This window comes from Rhineura floridana, chromosome 10, assembly GCF_030035675.1.
Source record: "Rhineura floridana isolate rRhiFlo1 chromosome 10, rRhiFlo1.hap2, whole genome shotgun sequence".
NCBI classification, from domain to species: domain Eukaryota; kingdom Metazoa; phylum Chordata; class Lepidosauria; order Squamata; family Rhineuridae; genus Rhineura; species Rhineura floridana.
This window is the reverse complement of record NC_084489.1, coordinates 34,320,888-34,334,961: the sequence shown is the minus strand read 5'-3', so window position 1 is coordinate 34,334,961 and position 14,074 is coordinate 34,320,888. Positions and strand designations below refer to the sequence as shown.

General features: G+C 35.5%; 1 protein-coding gene across 11 annotated transcripts in view; it reads right to left on the bottom strand.

Annotated features, from left to right (window-relative positions):
• Positions 1–14,074, bottom strand: part of SATB1 (SATB homeobox 1) — a 185,473-nt gene that overhangs the window by 115,668 nt on the left and 55,731 nt on the right. For 10 of the 11 annotated variants that reach the window (XM_061586745.1, XM_061586748.1, XM_061586744.1 and 7 more), the window contains exons 2-5: positions 13,432–13,667; positions 9,442–9,618; positions 8,746–8,872; positions 7,898–8,021 (exon numbers count right to left, since the gene is read on the bottom strand). In XM_061586745.1, the coding sequence (XP_061442729.1) occupies positions 7,898–8,021; positions 8,746–8,872; positions 9,442–9,618; positions 13,432–13,642 (639 nt within the window). In that variant the 5' untranslated portion in view covers positions 13,643–13,667. The remainder of the gene's footprint in view (positions 1–7,897; positions 8,022–8,745; positions 8,873–9,441; positions 9,619–13,431; positions 13,668–14,074) is intronic. The other variant, XM_061586754.1, reaches the window with a different exon arrangement.

Here is a 14,074-nt window from a genome sequence, read left to right as displayed (position 1 = left end):
AAACTCTGAAATGTATAAGCATTTGTAAAAGTGATAAAAAGGTCCTGCTGTGCATAAAAATGCACTGTAATTTAATGATATCACAGGACGTTCTAGAGCTCGAGGCAAGTGGTGTATATTGTTGCTCTGGAAAACAATTTGATTTTGCTAATGAAATAAAATGTCTCCTTTAAAAGCTTTAAGGGATGTGAAATACCAGGCCTTAGACCTGTCAGACAATAGAATCGGCTATTACCTGTTCCAACCCCCAGGCAAGAGTTGTCTAATGGCCTGCTAAATAGAGATGTCTATGTTGGGATACTTGTGGGGGAGGGAGGAAAGGGTAGGGTTTTGGTTGTAGTACCTTATCAATTTTTTCTACAGGTCAATAAAGTGGGAAGAGAGGATAGCTTTGTAGAGCGTTATCCTATTATACATTTATTAGGATTTACTCAAGCAGGGTTCAAGCTGAAACACAATTCTGGTTTTTATCATAAGTTACTATGGTATATCACTAATGCTTTCAAAGTGTTGTGAACACATGCAGCTTCGGACTTCCGGGAAGGGTGACTTAGCCTGTGCCTGCTTTTGAGACGGGCTCCTGCCTCAAAAGAAGCTTATTCAGATATATCAGTCAGTTTTTTCTTTTTTTTTTGACTGATTAAACTTCTCCCGGGTAGGGAGAAACGAAGAGATTAACCTCAAAGCCTATTTTTGTTGGGACGACCAGATCTCATTAATTTATGGGACGAGGTCCAGCCGACGAAGGTGGGACGGATTTTCAACAGCAAGCTCTATCTGTTAAAGCGAACGTTCATCTTATCTTCTAAGAGAGAACGCACTAACAGGCAAGCACCCTTCTTTCTATATTTTTCTTTTACTTGACTTAAATTGTTGCTGTTTAAAAGAGATTTGCCAGATTGATCAGTTTTTGACATCTCACTGGGGAGCCGTAACTTCTCTCTGCTACGCACTAATTAATAGCTTATCTCTGTTTTTGTTGCAAAAAGCTGTCCTGGATTTGCATTCTAAAGATATACACAGAAGAGGGATTTCTATTCCAGATTTTTATTTTGAAAAATATTATACTGTTTTGAGACTACTCTCTTTTTGGTCTATTTTATTTTGACGAATCTGTTTCTTGACGATTGCCATTAATTGTTTCGATCCTGGGAACTGCATTTTGTTTACTTAACTATTGGAGAGATAAGGCTGTCTGCTCTGTTTATACTGTGATGTCACCAAGTTTGGAGTATTAACCCATTTGTTGCTGAAATAAGAAGTGGTTTTCCTATATTTTTCTTTTAAAATGGCAATTAAGAAAGTGGCTGAGAATCTGGAAATAACTATGTTTCAGAAAATAATGGATGAGATTGAGATAATGAAAATTGAATTGAGTAAAATGAAGCAGGAGATTAAAGATATAAGGGTCCCTGTGAGAGAGGTGACCCTGGAAGGGGTCCCTGTGAGAGAGGAGACCCCGGAGATTGGAACAGGGGTCCCTGTGAGAGAGGAGACCCTGGAGACTGGAATAGGGGTCCCTGTGAGAGAGGAGATCCCGGAGATTGGAACAAACGTGGAACAGGAACAAGATTTGGAGTCTATGGACTTTAGAAATAAAATCTATTGTTTGGAACTCAATGTTATCTCTGAAGAAATTAATGAAGATTCTAGAGATAAAGTTATCAATGGCATGGATTATCTTCTGGACTGGAATGATGTGATGGAGCCCAATATAGAGAAAATCTATGGAATTAACTGCAGCCATGTGACAATGGAAAAACTTTTAAGAGATGACCCAGTGTATTTTGAAAAAAAGAACAGAGATATGATTTTACAGCAGTATTTCAGCAACCTATTCAGAATGGATGGCAAGAAAATATTTGGGATAGAGGTAATTCCCATCAGACTCTTACTATATGACTATGGCTTTGACAGCAAGATTATTATGGAATACTGATAATGGAAGATTGGATATTGAAATTACTGGACTTAACAAGACTACTGAAGATGGAAGATGGAAAATGGAACTAATAGAGATAATAGAACAATGGCTATTGAAATTACTGAACCTAACAGATTCTGATGTGTTGGATTAATTGAAATGTTTATTTTGACTATGGTTATGACAATAAGATTATCATAATTAGTAATGAGATGGATTAATCGATATGCTTATCTGGAAAAAAAATTGATAGATATATTTCTTAAAGAATTGAAACCTCTCTTTGACTTTTTGTGGAAAGAATAAAGTAATGTTTATGAGATTTGATGATTAAGTAAGATAACTATTGGAGGAAAGTGATTTTATAATATGACTTAAGAGACAGGATTGTTATATATTATAGACTTATAACTGATTTGATCTTTGACAAATGGGAAGTCAATATTTTACTCTTTATTTTTTATTTTTGTTTTTTTTTTTTCTTTTTTTCTTTTTGTTTAACTATTTTTGATTTTGTTTTTTGTCTTTGAATGTTTTATGATTTTGTTTTGTATGTTTTATGAAAATCTGAATAAAAATTATTGAAAAAAAAAAAAAATGAACACATGCAGCTTCATGTGAATTCTTCATATTCCAAAATAGTGGCAAGCAACATATTACTAACTTCACCTACATGTCACCTACATATAGAAGGCAAATACGTCACCTACATATAGAAGGCAAATACCTATTACATAAAGGAAGATTGTAGCACTCAGTAGCTTTAGCATAACCAGGAATCAGTTCCTGCTTCATGTTTTGGGGGACCCTTGGGCAAGATAGTTCCCTCCATTTAAGTGGGCACACCTCCTCCTCACCACTGTCACTGCTGCCCATTCTCTTGCCTTCTAGGCCCAATCCATACAGAAGAACAAAAGGTGAGTGGCAAAGCCTGCTCCACTTCTTCACTCCTGTCATTACTTCCATGCTCAAAAAGGTAGCGGCAACCAGCAGGAGCAGCCTAGGGCCAGAAGGGTCCAGGAACTGGCAGCAGACCCCCCCTGCAGGTTGTGAGTGTTGGCAGGTGCCCAACAATGCTGACCCCCAGTGTCTGTCCTGACAGGAATGCACCAGCAGCTGCAGAACACAGAGATTCATCTGTTTAGTGGCTCCACTGGTGCACCAAAACCATGCTGACCTCCCCACTCTTCCCTTCTCCCTCACAATAAGTGGCAGAAACACACCTGCCAAGAAACAAGCATTATGGTTCCATCCCACCCAGTGAGTGCTTATAGTTAATGGCAGATGTCCATCTAGCTTAAATACTTATGCTAATATTTCACATAATTTAAGGTATTAGCAGGAATATCCTTCCTTTTTCAAAAAAACTAGACCAAATAAGCATCCGTTTCAGTTTGCAATGTTTCTACACATGTTGAAAAATTACAAATTAAAGCACTGGCATTTGCATCATGAACCACACACAATTATTATACCAAAGCCGTCTTATGGCATCTTAAAGACCAACATATTTATTATGCCATAAACTTCTGTGGATTAGAGTCCACTTTATCAGATGTGTGAAGCGTAATCCTCAGTTGGCAAATATTTATCCACAGGTGTATAAAAGTAAAAGTTGGAGTTAAATGGTAATGAAATGCAAAAAGGACAGTCTATTACAATTTGGTAATTACATTCTGCATTTCATCGCTATTTTAAGTTCCCACTTTTACCCCTTTACACCCCTGTGTAAAATACCTGCCAACAGACGATTACACTTAATCCACAAAAGCTTGTACCATCATAAATATGTTAGTCTTTATGGTGCCACAAGATTTGTCTGTTTTTTCTGCAACTGACCCATATAGCCACCTCTCTGGGGTGTTATACCTTCACTCCAAAGATAGTGTTATTAATAAATACATTTTAAATTTATTTTTTCAACCCATAAAGTTTATACAAAAAGGAATGACACTAAGATTCACTCTTTCTTTCTCTATATATTTATACATAAATAGGCTAAAATATTCTTTACAATGATTAGGACAAAAAGCTAACTAAAACCCCTACAAGAGGTAAGCAAAGCAACACAACTTACAGGGTTCGTGTGCCCCAAGGACTATAAGATAATTTTGCTTGGTGGAAGGACCCTTGATAAAATGGATCATTAGCTTTTATTTACTCAAAAAGTCCTTATGGGTATTAAAGTCTTAAAAACATGACAGCTCTATAAATACATGAAGCAACACCCTGGAATCCATACAAAGTAAAAAAATAAATAAACTAATTATCAGGTAAATTGAGCTTAATTGGCAATAGCCAAGCTTTTTAATAACTTCTGCTGCAGATGTTTTTGGATCTCTCTCATTCATAGATGGGTTCTTCTTTTCTCTTCCCATGGTGCTTGCGCATGGGATAATTCAATAAGCTAATATCCAATATCAAATTGGAATGTAAAATTTCCAATACATAAGGCTATAGTCTGGTTTTGCCATACAAAACTTGTAACAGACATCTATATTATTGTAAATATATATTATTTTCCAGTTTATTGATTTCAGTACTCTCAAACTGTGTTTCATTTCAAATCCTGTCTTACTCAGCAGATAGATGGAACACTACTTAAAGCTACAGATATAAACAAAGACAGATATTTAATTAACAGTTTACCTTTGCATCATATCTACATCTGTGGATAAGCTGCAACTAGATACCAAAATAAATAAAATGCTGCATCTTCAGATAACTTACTTGCAAGTCTCCTGCCTTCATTTTATTTCATAGTGATGTAAAATGAAAATTCTATATACACTTACTTCTAAGTAACAAAATGAAATTTACTTCTGAGTAAACATGCATAGCACTGGGCTGCATATTCTATAACAATGTGCAAATAACAGTACAAAAGGGACACACATTTATTTATGACATATTTCCTACTCTTCCTCTAGAAACTACCCATTTTTATAAGATTCCCAGGCATTTTTCCATCCAGCACTGAGCTGGATGAGATCACCTTAGCATTAAAGGCTGAAAATATCTATATACAACCCAGAAAACCAAGGAATCTTTGGTCACAGCAAGTTTTGCAAACATACTGCTACAACACAGATGTAAAATTTCCAGAAAGTTTGAAGCCATGGGGAAAAAATGTGGGTTTTTTTCATTTTTTTTTCAGAAAAAAATGGAAACTTTTGGAAAAAGTGAAAAAATGCAATATTAGCACTTTTTACAGATTGAAAGTCACTTTGTTACTTCGGGAACATAAAATGTAATTATGTACAGGTTTGGCATAAAATTATCACGTTTGGTATATTAAAGGTACATTTTATTCAAACAATTATTACAAATTGAATTTACTTTTTTAAATTTTTACTACCTTTTGTAACAAATCGATCTAAAAGCTCCTGAAGTGTAAGGAACACCTGAACTGTAAGGAACCTCTTTCGTTTTACTAGTTTATCAGCATGCAAAAAACAATTTAAAAAACACACAGAAGAAACCATCAACATTAACAACAAAGAAAAGTATTTATGTCTCCGCTAGTCCTCCACAGTGTCAGACATAAAACATCCATTCCCATAAAAAGAACTGAGGAAAAAAAAAGGGGGGGGGGACCAAGATTCAATGAAACATTTTATTTATCATGATAAAATAAAACATTCCATAACCCATTTTTTCTTCATTTTTTTCAATTTTTCCAATTTTTCAGGAAAAAATCAAAAAAGGCTTCAGAAAAAAATGGTTTTTTTTCCAAATTTTTTTCTGGGCCTTTACTGAAACTGTTTCAAATTGCTAAAGATAATAGCAATGAATTCATCTATAGTAGCCACATTCTAGTAGTCTACTCAGCTTACACACTTCCTAAATATCAATGTTCTGTCTACATGAACTTATTCTAAAGGACTTCCAGAAAGAGGAAGAAGATCTAGCTGAGGTTTCAGTCAGTGGAAGAAGGCAATTTCACTGACTCTCTTTCCCCACTATATCCCCTTCCCAAATCTCCTTCAGAGGGTTGGGGGACCCTTGGGAACAGCATGAGAGGTGGCATATGGGCAAGGGAGAATAAGCAAAAATCACCTCAGTCCTCAGATAGAAACTTCTGCAGGATCAAAGATCCTTCCATCAGCTGAAACCTACTATGTTTTAAAGATATAAACTGTCCATTTTAACTAGAAGTTATTTATATGAATTTGTCTTAAAAATACTATAGAAAGTAAATTCTCAAAAACTGCAGACCCAAACTCAGCCAAGATTTACTTGGAAGCAAGATTGTGATTCATTCCAGTAGGATTTATTTCCAAGTATGTACTTTAAAGCTAAAATCCTCAACATAATAAATATTAAGCAATGCTACTAACCCAAATGCAATAAACCAACAGTTCAGCTATGAATAATAAGAGTTCGACTAAAAGCTAAAAGACTAATCTGTAAACCAGGAGATTCTCAGCTTAGTTATTGCCTCTGTCATGAATTAATTCGGTGGCCTTTGACATCTTCAAGCCAGCAGTCATCTAAAATATTCATCTAAAATATTCAAAATAACAATATTGTCTTATGTCACATAGTTGTTTTAAGGATTACTGACATAATGTATGTGAATTGCTTTGTACATTCTAAGACTAATATCATACACACATTTTCAAGCAGTTCAATCCTACTTGGAAGTCTTTGCACCACTTAAGTTAAATGTTCTTTACCACTATTCACAAGTTATGCTGTTCCTGCTTTAAATGTCACAACAATTCTTCCAGCTAATATGGAAGACAGTTCCCCACCTGCATAGCCTATACGGTGGTCCAATTCTATATGAGACTATAGTCTGATGTCATCTCCTCAAGATGTGATTGGCGACAGTCTAGAAGTGTAAAACCTCTATTTCCATGTGACCTCTCCATGACTATTTCCTTCACTGTTCCCCCAATATCTGGGTCTGGTGAAACACATCTGGCAAAAAGCCTTGTCAATTTCATGAACTATTTTATTTTAAGAATTGAATATGTGTGTGCGCGTGGAGTAGATATGTATTTCCAAATTCTAGGTATAGTAGTAATAATGAAGTGTTGGTGAAATTAACAAGGTTCTCTCTGAACTTGTGGATTACACCAGAAAGCAAGTGGTTGGGAGACATAAACATCCACTGGACAAATTCCACTGGTTAGAGAAAAGCAGGAGAAATCAAGTAAAGAATCACACCATGCTCGTTAAGTGACCAAAGAGACATTCCTATACAGGGAAGAGAGGTTAAAATGTGGAAATAAGCCATTCACATAATGAAATAACAGTGGGCACTGAACTAAAGAAGCACTTCAAATAGAAACCACCTGTTCACAGGTGGCACAAAAACAAGAACACAGGAAAGTTGAAATGCAAATTATGGTCATGCAGGAAGGTAGATCTACAACATTTTAACAATCTGATTCTAGTCCTGCATTTATTTCATGAATACATACCAACAGTGGGAAACAGCTGAAAAGCACCGTAAAGTGGCATGTCTAGAAACTGTTTCACTAATTATACTATTATTTATCTGGATTAGTTCTAATAAATTTCTACTTTTGTAGATTTTTAGAACACCTCATACATTCACATGAAACACTGAAGTGACTCTTTGCTTTTGTAAATGAACATCTTGAACTGGTTTGGTTGATATAGCACAACATTCAAATTCAGCAGCAGGTATGACAAAGTCAAGAGCCTTTTAACTACTGTCACACCCGTATGCTCTATTAATGCAGTTACAGTAATGCAGTTCAAAGATTTGGCATGAAAAGCAGTGAAACTCCAGCACTATATGGAATTACTTCAGTACAAGTCTTTCACAGGACAAACCTGAATAGCTGTTTAAAAATAAATTTAGCACATTTTAAGAACTGATGAAGCAGTCATGCAAATTCACATTTTTGGCAAAAGATTCCAGTTGCAACAGTCTGTAGAACCTCAATCAATGTTGCCTGTAGTATTTTATTATTTATTGCATGTTAAGCTAAGTACCTGTGAAAGGGGACATTCCTTGGCCAATGAACTCTGGTTCATATCCTTCAGTAAGTCCTTCAGAGCATTTCTTACTGTTGTGTGAGACCACTGTTCAGGAGGCAAGTCTTCTAGTTTAGGGCAACTATTTGAGACATAGATTAGAAAAAGGATTATTACAAGATTGCATTCTGCTGCAGAACATTCCTTTAAGACAGACAGATTTCATTTTGTGCATCAAGCAGATGCATCTGGAGATTGCTCTCAGTCTCCTGATTGTTCCGATTAGTTAATTACTTTATACAACACATCTGCTGTATTGATGCATGAATTATACATCAGCTGCATGTGGCGACTATTTTTTCATGTTACTTCTACCTTCCTGCTCTGATGCGCTTGGTAAAACAATTTAAGGTGTAATGCCTTCTCACGACTGATCATGAAAAGAATTAATATATTAGATTCCCCTCTCTTTTAGTTATAGCGAAATTTAAAAACCTTGACTGCAACAATAAGAGTGAACAAGTCATTCTTTTTCAAAATGCACACAGATGGTGCTGTTCATGATATGCAAAAATATTTTTCTCTTAAGTAAACTTTATGTAAAATGCCTTCTTGTAATGCATCATTTAATTGACTAAAATGCAATATACTTTTAATGAGATACCAAAAGAAAAGCTATGAATCGCAGCTTTGTGAATATAAGGTTTCTACAATATTTTGGGGGCTGGGTGGGTCTTGAAGATCTGCAGTAACAAAAGAATACATCTATTATTCTGAAAACTGACTGCTTAACTCATCAGGAACGGAATATTCACAATATATCAAATTCTAGTTTCTACCCAAGACTGCTACCCTGTGTGACATACCTGTGCAATTGGATTTTCAGTGTGACCACATGATAAACATCCTGCAGCATGTCAGCTACTGTAGCATCAGGGGCATCTGTCACATAGGAGAGAGGAACTGGGTTCCATTTCCCAACCTGGATTAGTCCTGTACCGGACAGGAAAAAAGATTTTAATCAAAGGGTTGGTAGTTTTAAGGAAATAGGTAAAATAATCCATGACTATAGGAAATAACGTAAGTACACTACTATTTTTAAATTTCACAGCCTACCAAGTATGCCGTCCCCCTCCATGCAGTAACTATAACGGGTTTATATAAATTATAAAGGATTCCTTAGAGTAAGTTACTATACTGCAAAATATGAGTTTGAACATTTCCCTGTAAAAAAAAAAAGAATCTCAATCCATGAAATAAGTTGACTTTCTCAATAGTCCATCTGCTGAAATGTGATCCTTCCTTGTAGATCCTCAGTGATATAGATTTTTCAGAAGCATTATTCCATTGAAGAAATTTAAAAACAAAGCCATACTTCAGTATTTCACATGATCAAAACAAGTGTTAAGAAAATGCAAAGCAAAATTTGAAAAATACATTTTACTTTGTCTCAGATTATAAATACTAGAGCAACATTCCTGAAAACAAGGAATACAATGTCCCCCCACTCCTTTGCTAAAAGTAAATACAGACTGTTTTGTAATTTTTCAAGACATATTTACCTTTTGCTTGGGCAGCAGAGCTATGAGAATACCCAAGTGATAGCAATGCCATTTCAATCAGCTGGTTGAATAGCATGTCCTTCCTTACCAAAACAAATTCTGCATGCTCTTCCTTGCAATCATATTCAATGGAGTTTTCATAATGTTCCACTACACAAAAAACTGGAAGCATGGTTCCTGAAACACAGTAATTTTAAGAAATCAAAATTTGCATGGTACTTGCATGTACTTTCTGAATGGGTTATTAAAGAAATATTATGCAGCTGAAATCCTACCCACAGATTCCAACTATATATAAGATACATCACACTCATACATTTAGTAAACGTTGTAACAAGTGTATGTACAGGTCATGGTCTGATCTAGAATTCAGTACCTGCTTATAGAAATAGTAAGGTTGGTTGCCGAGAAATAATGTTGGTTGTCCCTATCCTATCTGATTTGTTGTGAGCCCCTGCAATGTGACTACTTAAGTACATACTGCAGAAGCCTTCAGAGTAAGCCATTGGAATGCCATCAACATAATTCTGTTTATAATAAAACTTCCTTAGTGGTGCCAAAAATACTGAATTACTAATTGTTACAAAATTTCACCTTTGCCTGGCTGTTCTTCAAATTTCACATTAACAAAACAGTGCAAAAAAACCAAAAGCCCAATCCAATGCTAATTGATTCTACTGTTTAAAAATAAGCAGGACACACTCAAGCCACATCTAACAAGACACACATCCTGAAAAGGGAACCCCCCCAATTGTAATCATGTCATATTTACTGTGGCCTACGTTACTGTCGTTATATGTAGTATGGGTGGCTAACTCTTTTTAAAAATAAACACTGTGCCATACATGTATGCACATAATTAACTTTTTTTTTAAAAAAAGGAGATTTCAAGCAGCTATTTTTATACTGCTGTGGTCCCACTGTATCAAAATGAACAAAAGGTTTATAAATTATGCATCACATGTCTCATTGATCTCAGCATCACCAGTGAAACATGCTAGGCCTTTTAAACTTCTGAATATTTGTAACTGTTACCAAGCAAGATTTCTATAATTTTTGCTTTAATTTGAGCTAGATATAGAAGATCAATAGACCACTGTTCATGAAGTACTACTCATGTATCACTCACTTGCTACAGGAAGGACCTGTTCTTATGAAATCACAATTGATGGCTTAAATGCGGGGGAAGTTGTATATAAACTCCTACATATACTAAGCCAGTAACAAGACTCCAACTACCTACAGTGATGCAGATCAGACCCCTTACTGACAAGACGTGAAAGGGTTAAACAGCTGCTACACAGGAGCTGTCTCATGGCACACTGCCAGAAAGGCATAATCTTTAGCTTAAATGATGGCAAAGGTTACTTTAACAGGGCGCCTAGGATCGCCAATTAGTCCTACAACATTAATGCCTCTGTAAGCACTGCCCTCTACATTTACAGAAGTCATCTAATTCTGTAAAGGTATATAACACATACTGCACTTGTAAAAGTGATTTGTTGATGACTTCAAGGTAACTTGAATGAGAATCTCTTTGTGCATTTTGTATTCTTACACATATAGTAGATTGCAATCAAAAGCTCCATTTAAACTGACTCTGCATTAACTGGTTCACCAGAGAAACGAGTCTTGAAAACCAACCTTTCCAGGCTTGCTTGGGAAGGTACAGAAACGCTCTGGTTCACTGAAAAGGCTCAGCATGGACCACAAACCAAAACATTTCCCAATATTTTGCATCTCACACACATCAGGAAGTAAAGACTAGACTATGAGTATCAACTGCCAGCTTTTCTTCTTTGGTTCATTTGTCAGAGCTTGGTTAAAATCTGTTTCACAATACATTTTGACCCATCAATACCAAAAACAGGCAAGGCATGGGAGCAAGGGGAGGGGGCTGGAACAACTATTAAAAGACTAACTGCAGAATCTACACAGATTTACATACTTTAGAAATACAGTATCATATCTGCCAACTCTAGTCTTTCCTTCTACTGACTGCAAAATAAGAAAATGCATTACTGGAAAACAAAAAAGGAAACAATCTCCCAAGTAAATCACCCTGGATTTACCCCCACTGTGTTAAATACAAATTTGTCATATTTTGTATTATAATAGGAAAGTCAGCTTTATTGTCATGTCTTTGTGTGAAAGGCTTGTAAGCTTCTGCGCTTAAATACAAATTCCCTTCTTAAAGAATCAGTGCCTCTTGACTAGTCTTTGATATCCACTTTAGCTACCAAAAGGTATCATCTGACTACAGATGTTAAATTTCAACAACCTGTCACAAGTGCCCTTCTATTAAATGTGAACAATGTTAGACAGGAGACTACAATCTCAGCAAGCTGATCACTCTTGCAAGTACTTGGCAAGATCTCCAAGTGCATCAACTTTATAACCTTCTAGTATTAAAGGGGAAAGCACTGGTCAGTACTCAATGCTAAAAATACAGCATGATTTAAATCTGAAGGCAGTGTTAGAGGTTTTGCTGAAGGTTTATGAGTCTCTGTAAACAGCATGTCTGCCATAAGAAGCAGAGAAGTCTGTAGAATCCTTGTCTAAAACTGTCTTGGCATTAAAGTTTGCTGTGCAAATATCACATAATACTAGAGACAGCTGAAATCTCCTATTTAGGAATTTATGGAACTTATATGTTTGCAGGCGTCAGAAAGTCTTTTTTATATAGCCCCAGTGCTTCACAGCATAATATTAATGCACTCTGTTTAAAAAGCAGCAATAAATTATATTTTTAATGCCTTACCCTGGCTTTCTTAAGATGCATACATTCTTGGCAAACAATCAGTAAATAGGGTAATCATAAGCAGAGGCCAAAGAATTTGCTGAAGTGCTGTTTTTCCATTTTTAATAGATACAGATCTAACAATACGGACTGCTGTGTCTGTTCATTCTAAGATCAATATATTCTTTGTTTTCGCCAATCCAAGGAAAAAATACATGATAGTATGATAAATGTTATGCATCAGAACGAAATGCCAATGCTTTCTAACCCTGTGTGTTTAATTGTCTTGGTTAAATTTTATACTTTGCTTTGCAAATGCAAGAAGAAATCTGAATTGTAAACATGTAGCAATTATACAGAGAAAAGGAGTGTTAAAACAAATGCCAGTTTATATACAGCACATTTAGATCTAAATTAACATGACTGTTGTGTATGAACCACAAATATCATGTATTCTATTAATTTTATTTTAAAATATTAATAATACAAACACAGACACACACATACCACAATCAGTCACTGCCTCTAAATGCATCTATTTCTTGTGAGAATGTCTAATTACAGCAAACCAGTCACTGAACAATATGACACCCAAGTTGTTCATTGCTCAGTAATGAATTATACTTAAGGAAACAAAGTGCGAAAAACGGTCATCATAAAGGAGTTTTCCACTGAACACCAAAAAGCTTTGCATTGCTTTCTTGAAGTCAACTAGCAAATGCAGTCAACCTTCCAATTTTGGACCCTTGTCAAGAAAGGAAGTAGGTATCAGGCTTTTCAAGAATCTATTATTCATTCACAAGCTAATAAAAGTGTGTTTTGCTCAATGCCTCACACAGAATGAGTTTACAAGAGTTACCTTTGACTGACAGTAGTACTTGATCTCAATAAGATGGATGATCTGAAGGAAAGGGTTCTTTTTTTTCTATTTCTGTGCCTCACACAGAATGAGTTTACAAGAGTTATCTTTGACTGATAGTAGTACTTGATCTCAATAAAATGGATAATCTGAAGGTAAGGGTTCTTTTTTTTCTATTAAAAGACTCCACCCTAAAAAACAAGATGCTCCACCCAAGCATGCAGTTCAACCTTCCAAGTGTCATTTCCCACAAAGTAAAGAATGAGATACCTGTAGTATAGAAATGCAGTATTGAAGTACAAATTATGCATAATCTTGGAAATATGTTTCTTCTAAAAGATACTCTATATTATATAACAAATTAATGTTCCATATTCAGAATTATTGTTACCTTTTCTAGTGTGTGTTTTCATCAGATGTCCAGAGTGTTTTAAAGGCACTCCTTGCATTTTAGTTCCTGTACTTCCAAGTCTTCCTCTTCCTAATGGGCTCCCATTCTGCTCCAAGCGGGCAATTTTGGCTGGCGGACCCTTCGGATCGCTTACATTGTTAGACATTTCTGAATGTTCTTTCCCCTGAGTTGTCTCGTTCAAATGATCCATACTCAGTCCCGCCTCTAAAGATCACCTGCCATGATTTAAAAAAATATATATGTGTTGTATACGCGTGCGTAGTTTTATGTAGGCAGCTTTACACATGTACATAATACATCTGTATAGCATGTTCACATAACATCAAATGTCCCTTAAGGAAAAAAAACACTCTTAGGAAATTTGTTTCATTGTCAATTTATCTCAACATCTTAGGAATTTCTTAACCTACTAAATACATTAACTGATTTATATACTGGATTTGTATTTTAGGAATTCAAGAGTGAGAATAGTAGGTGTGACTGATTAGTAGCATTCACACAGTAGTATACCCACTGCTATAGGTCTTTCAGGTGTATGTTCTAAGATTATGATATTGATACAAGTACCTTACTTTATCAAAATATTTGTTTAATAAAGAGAAAACTTATTTTGTTTATCTCC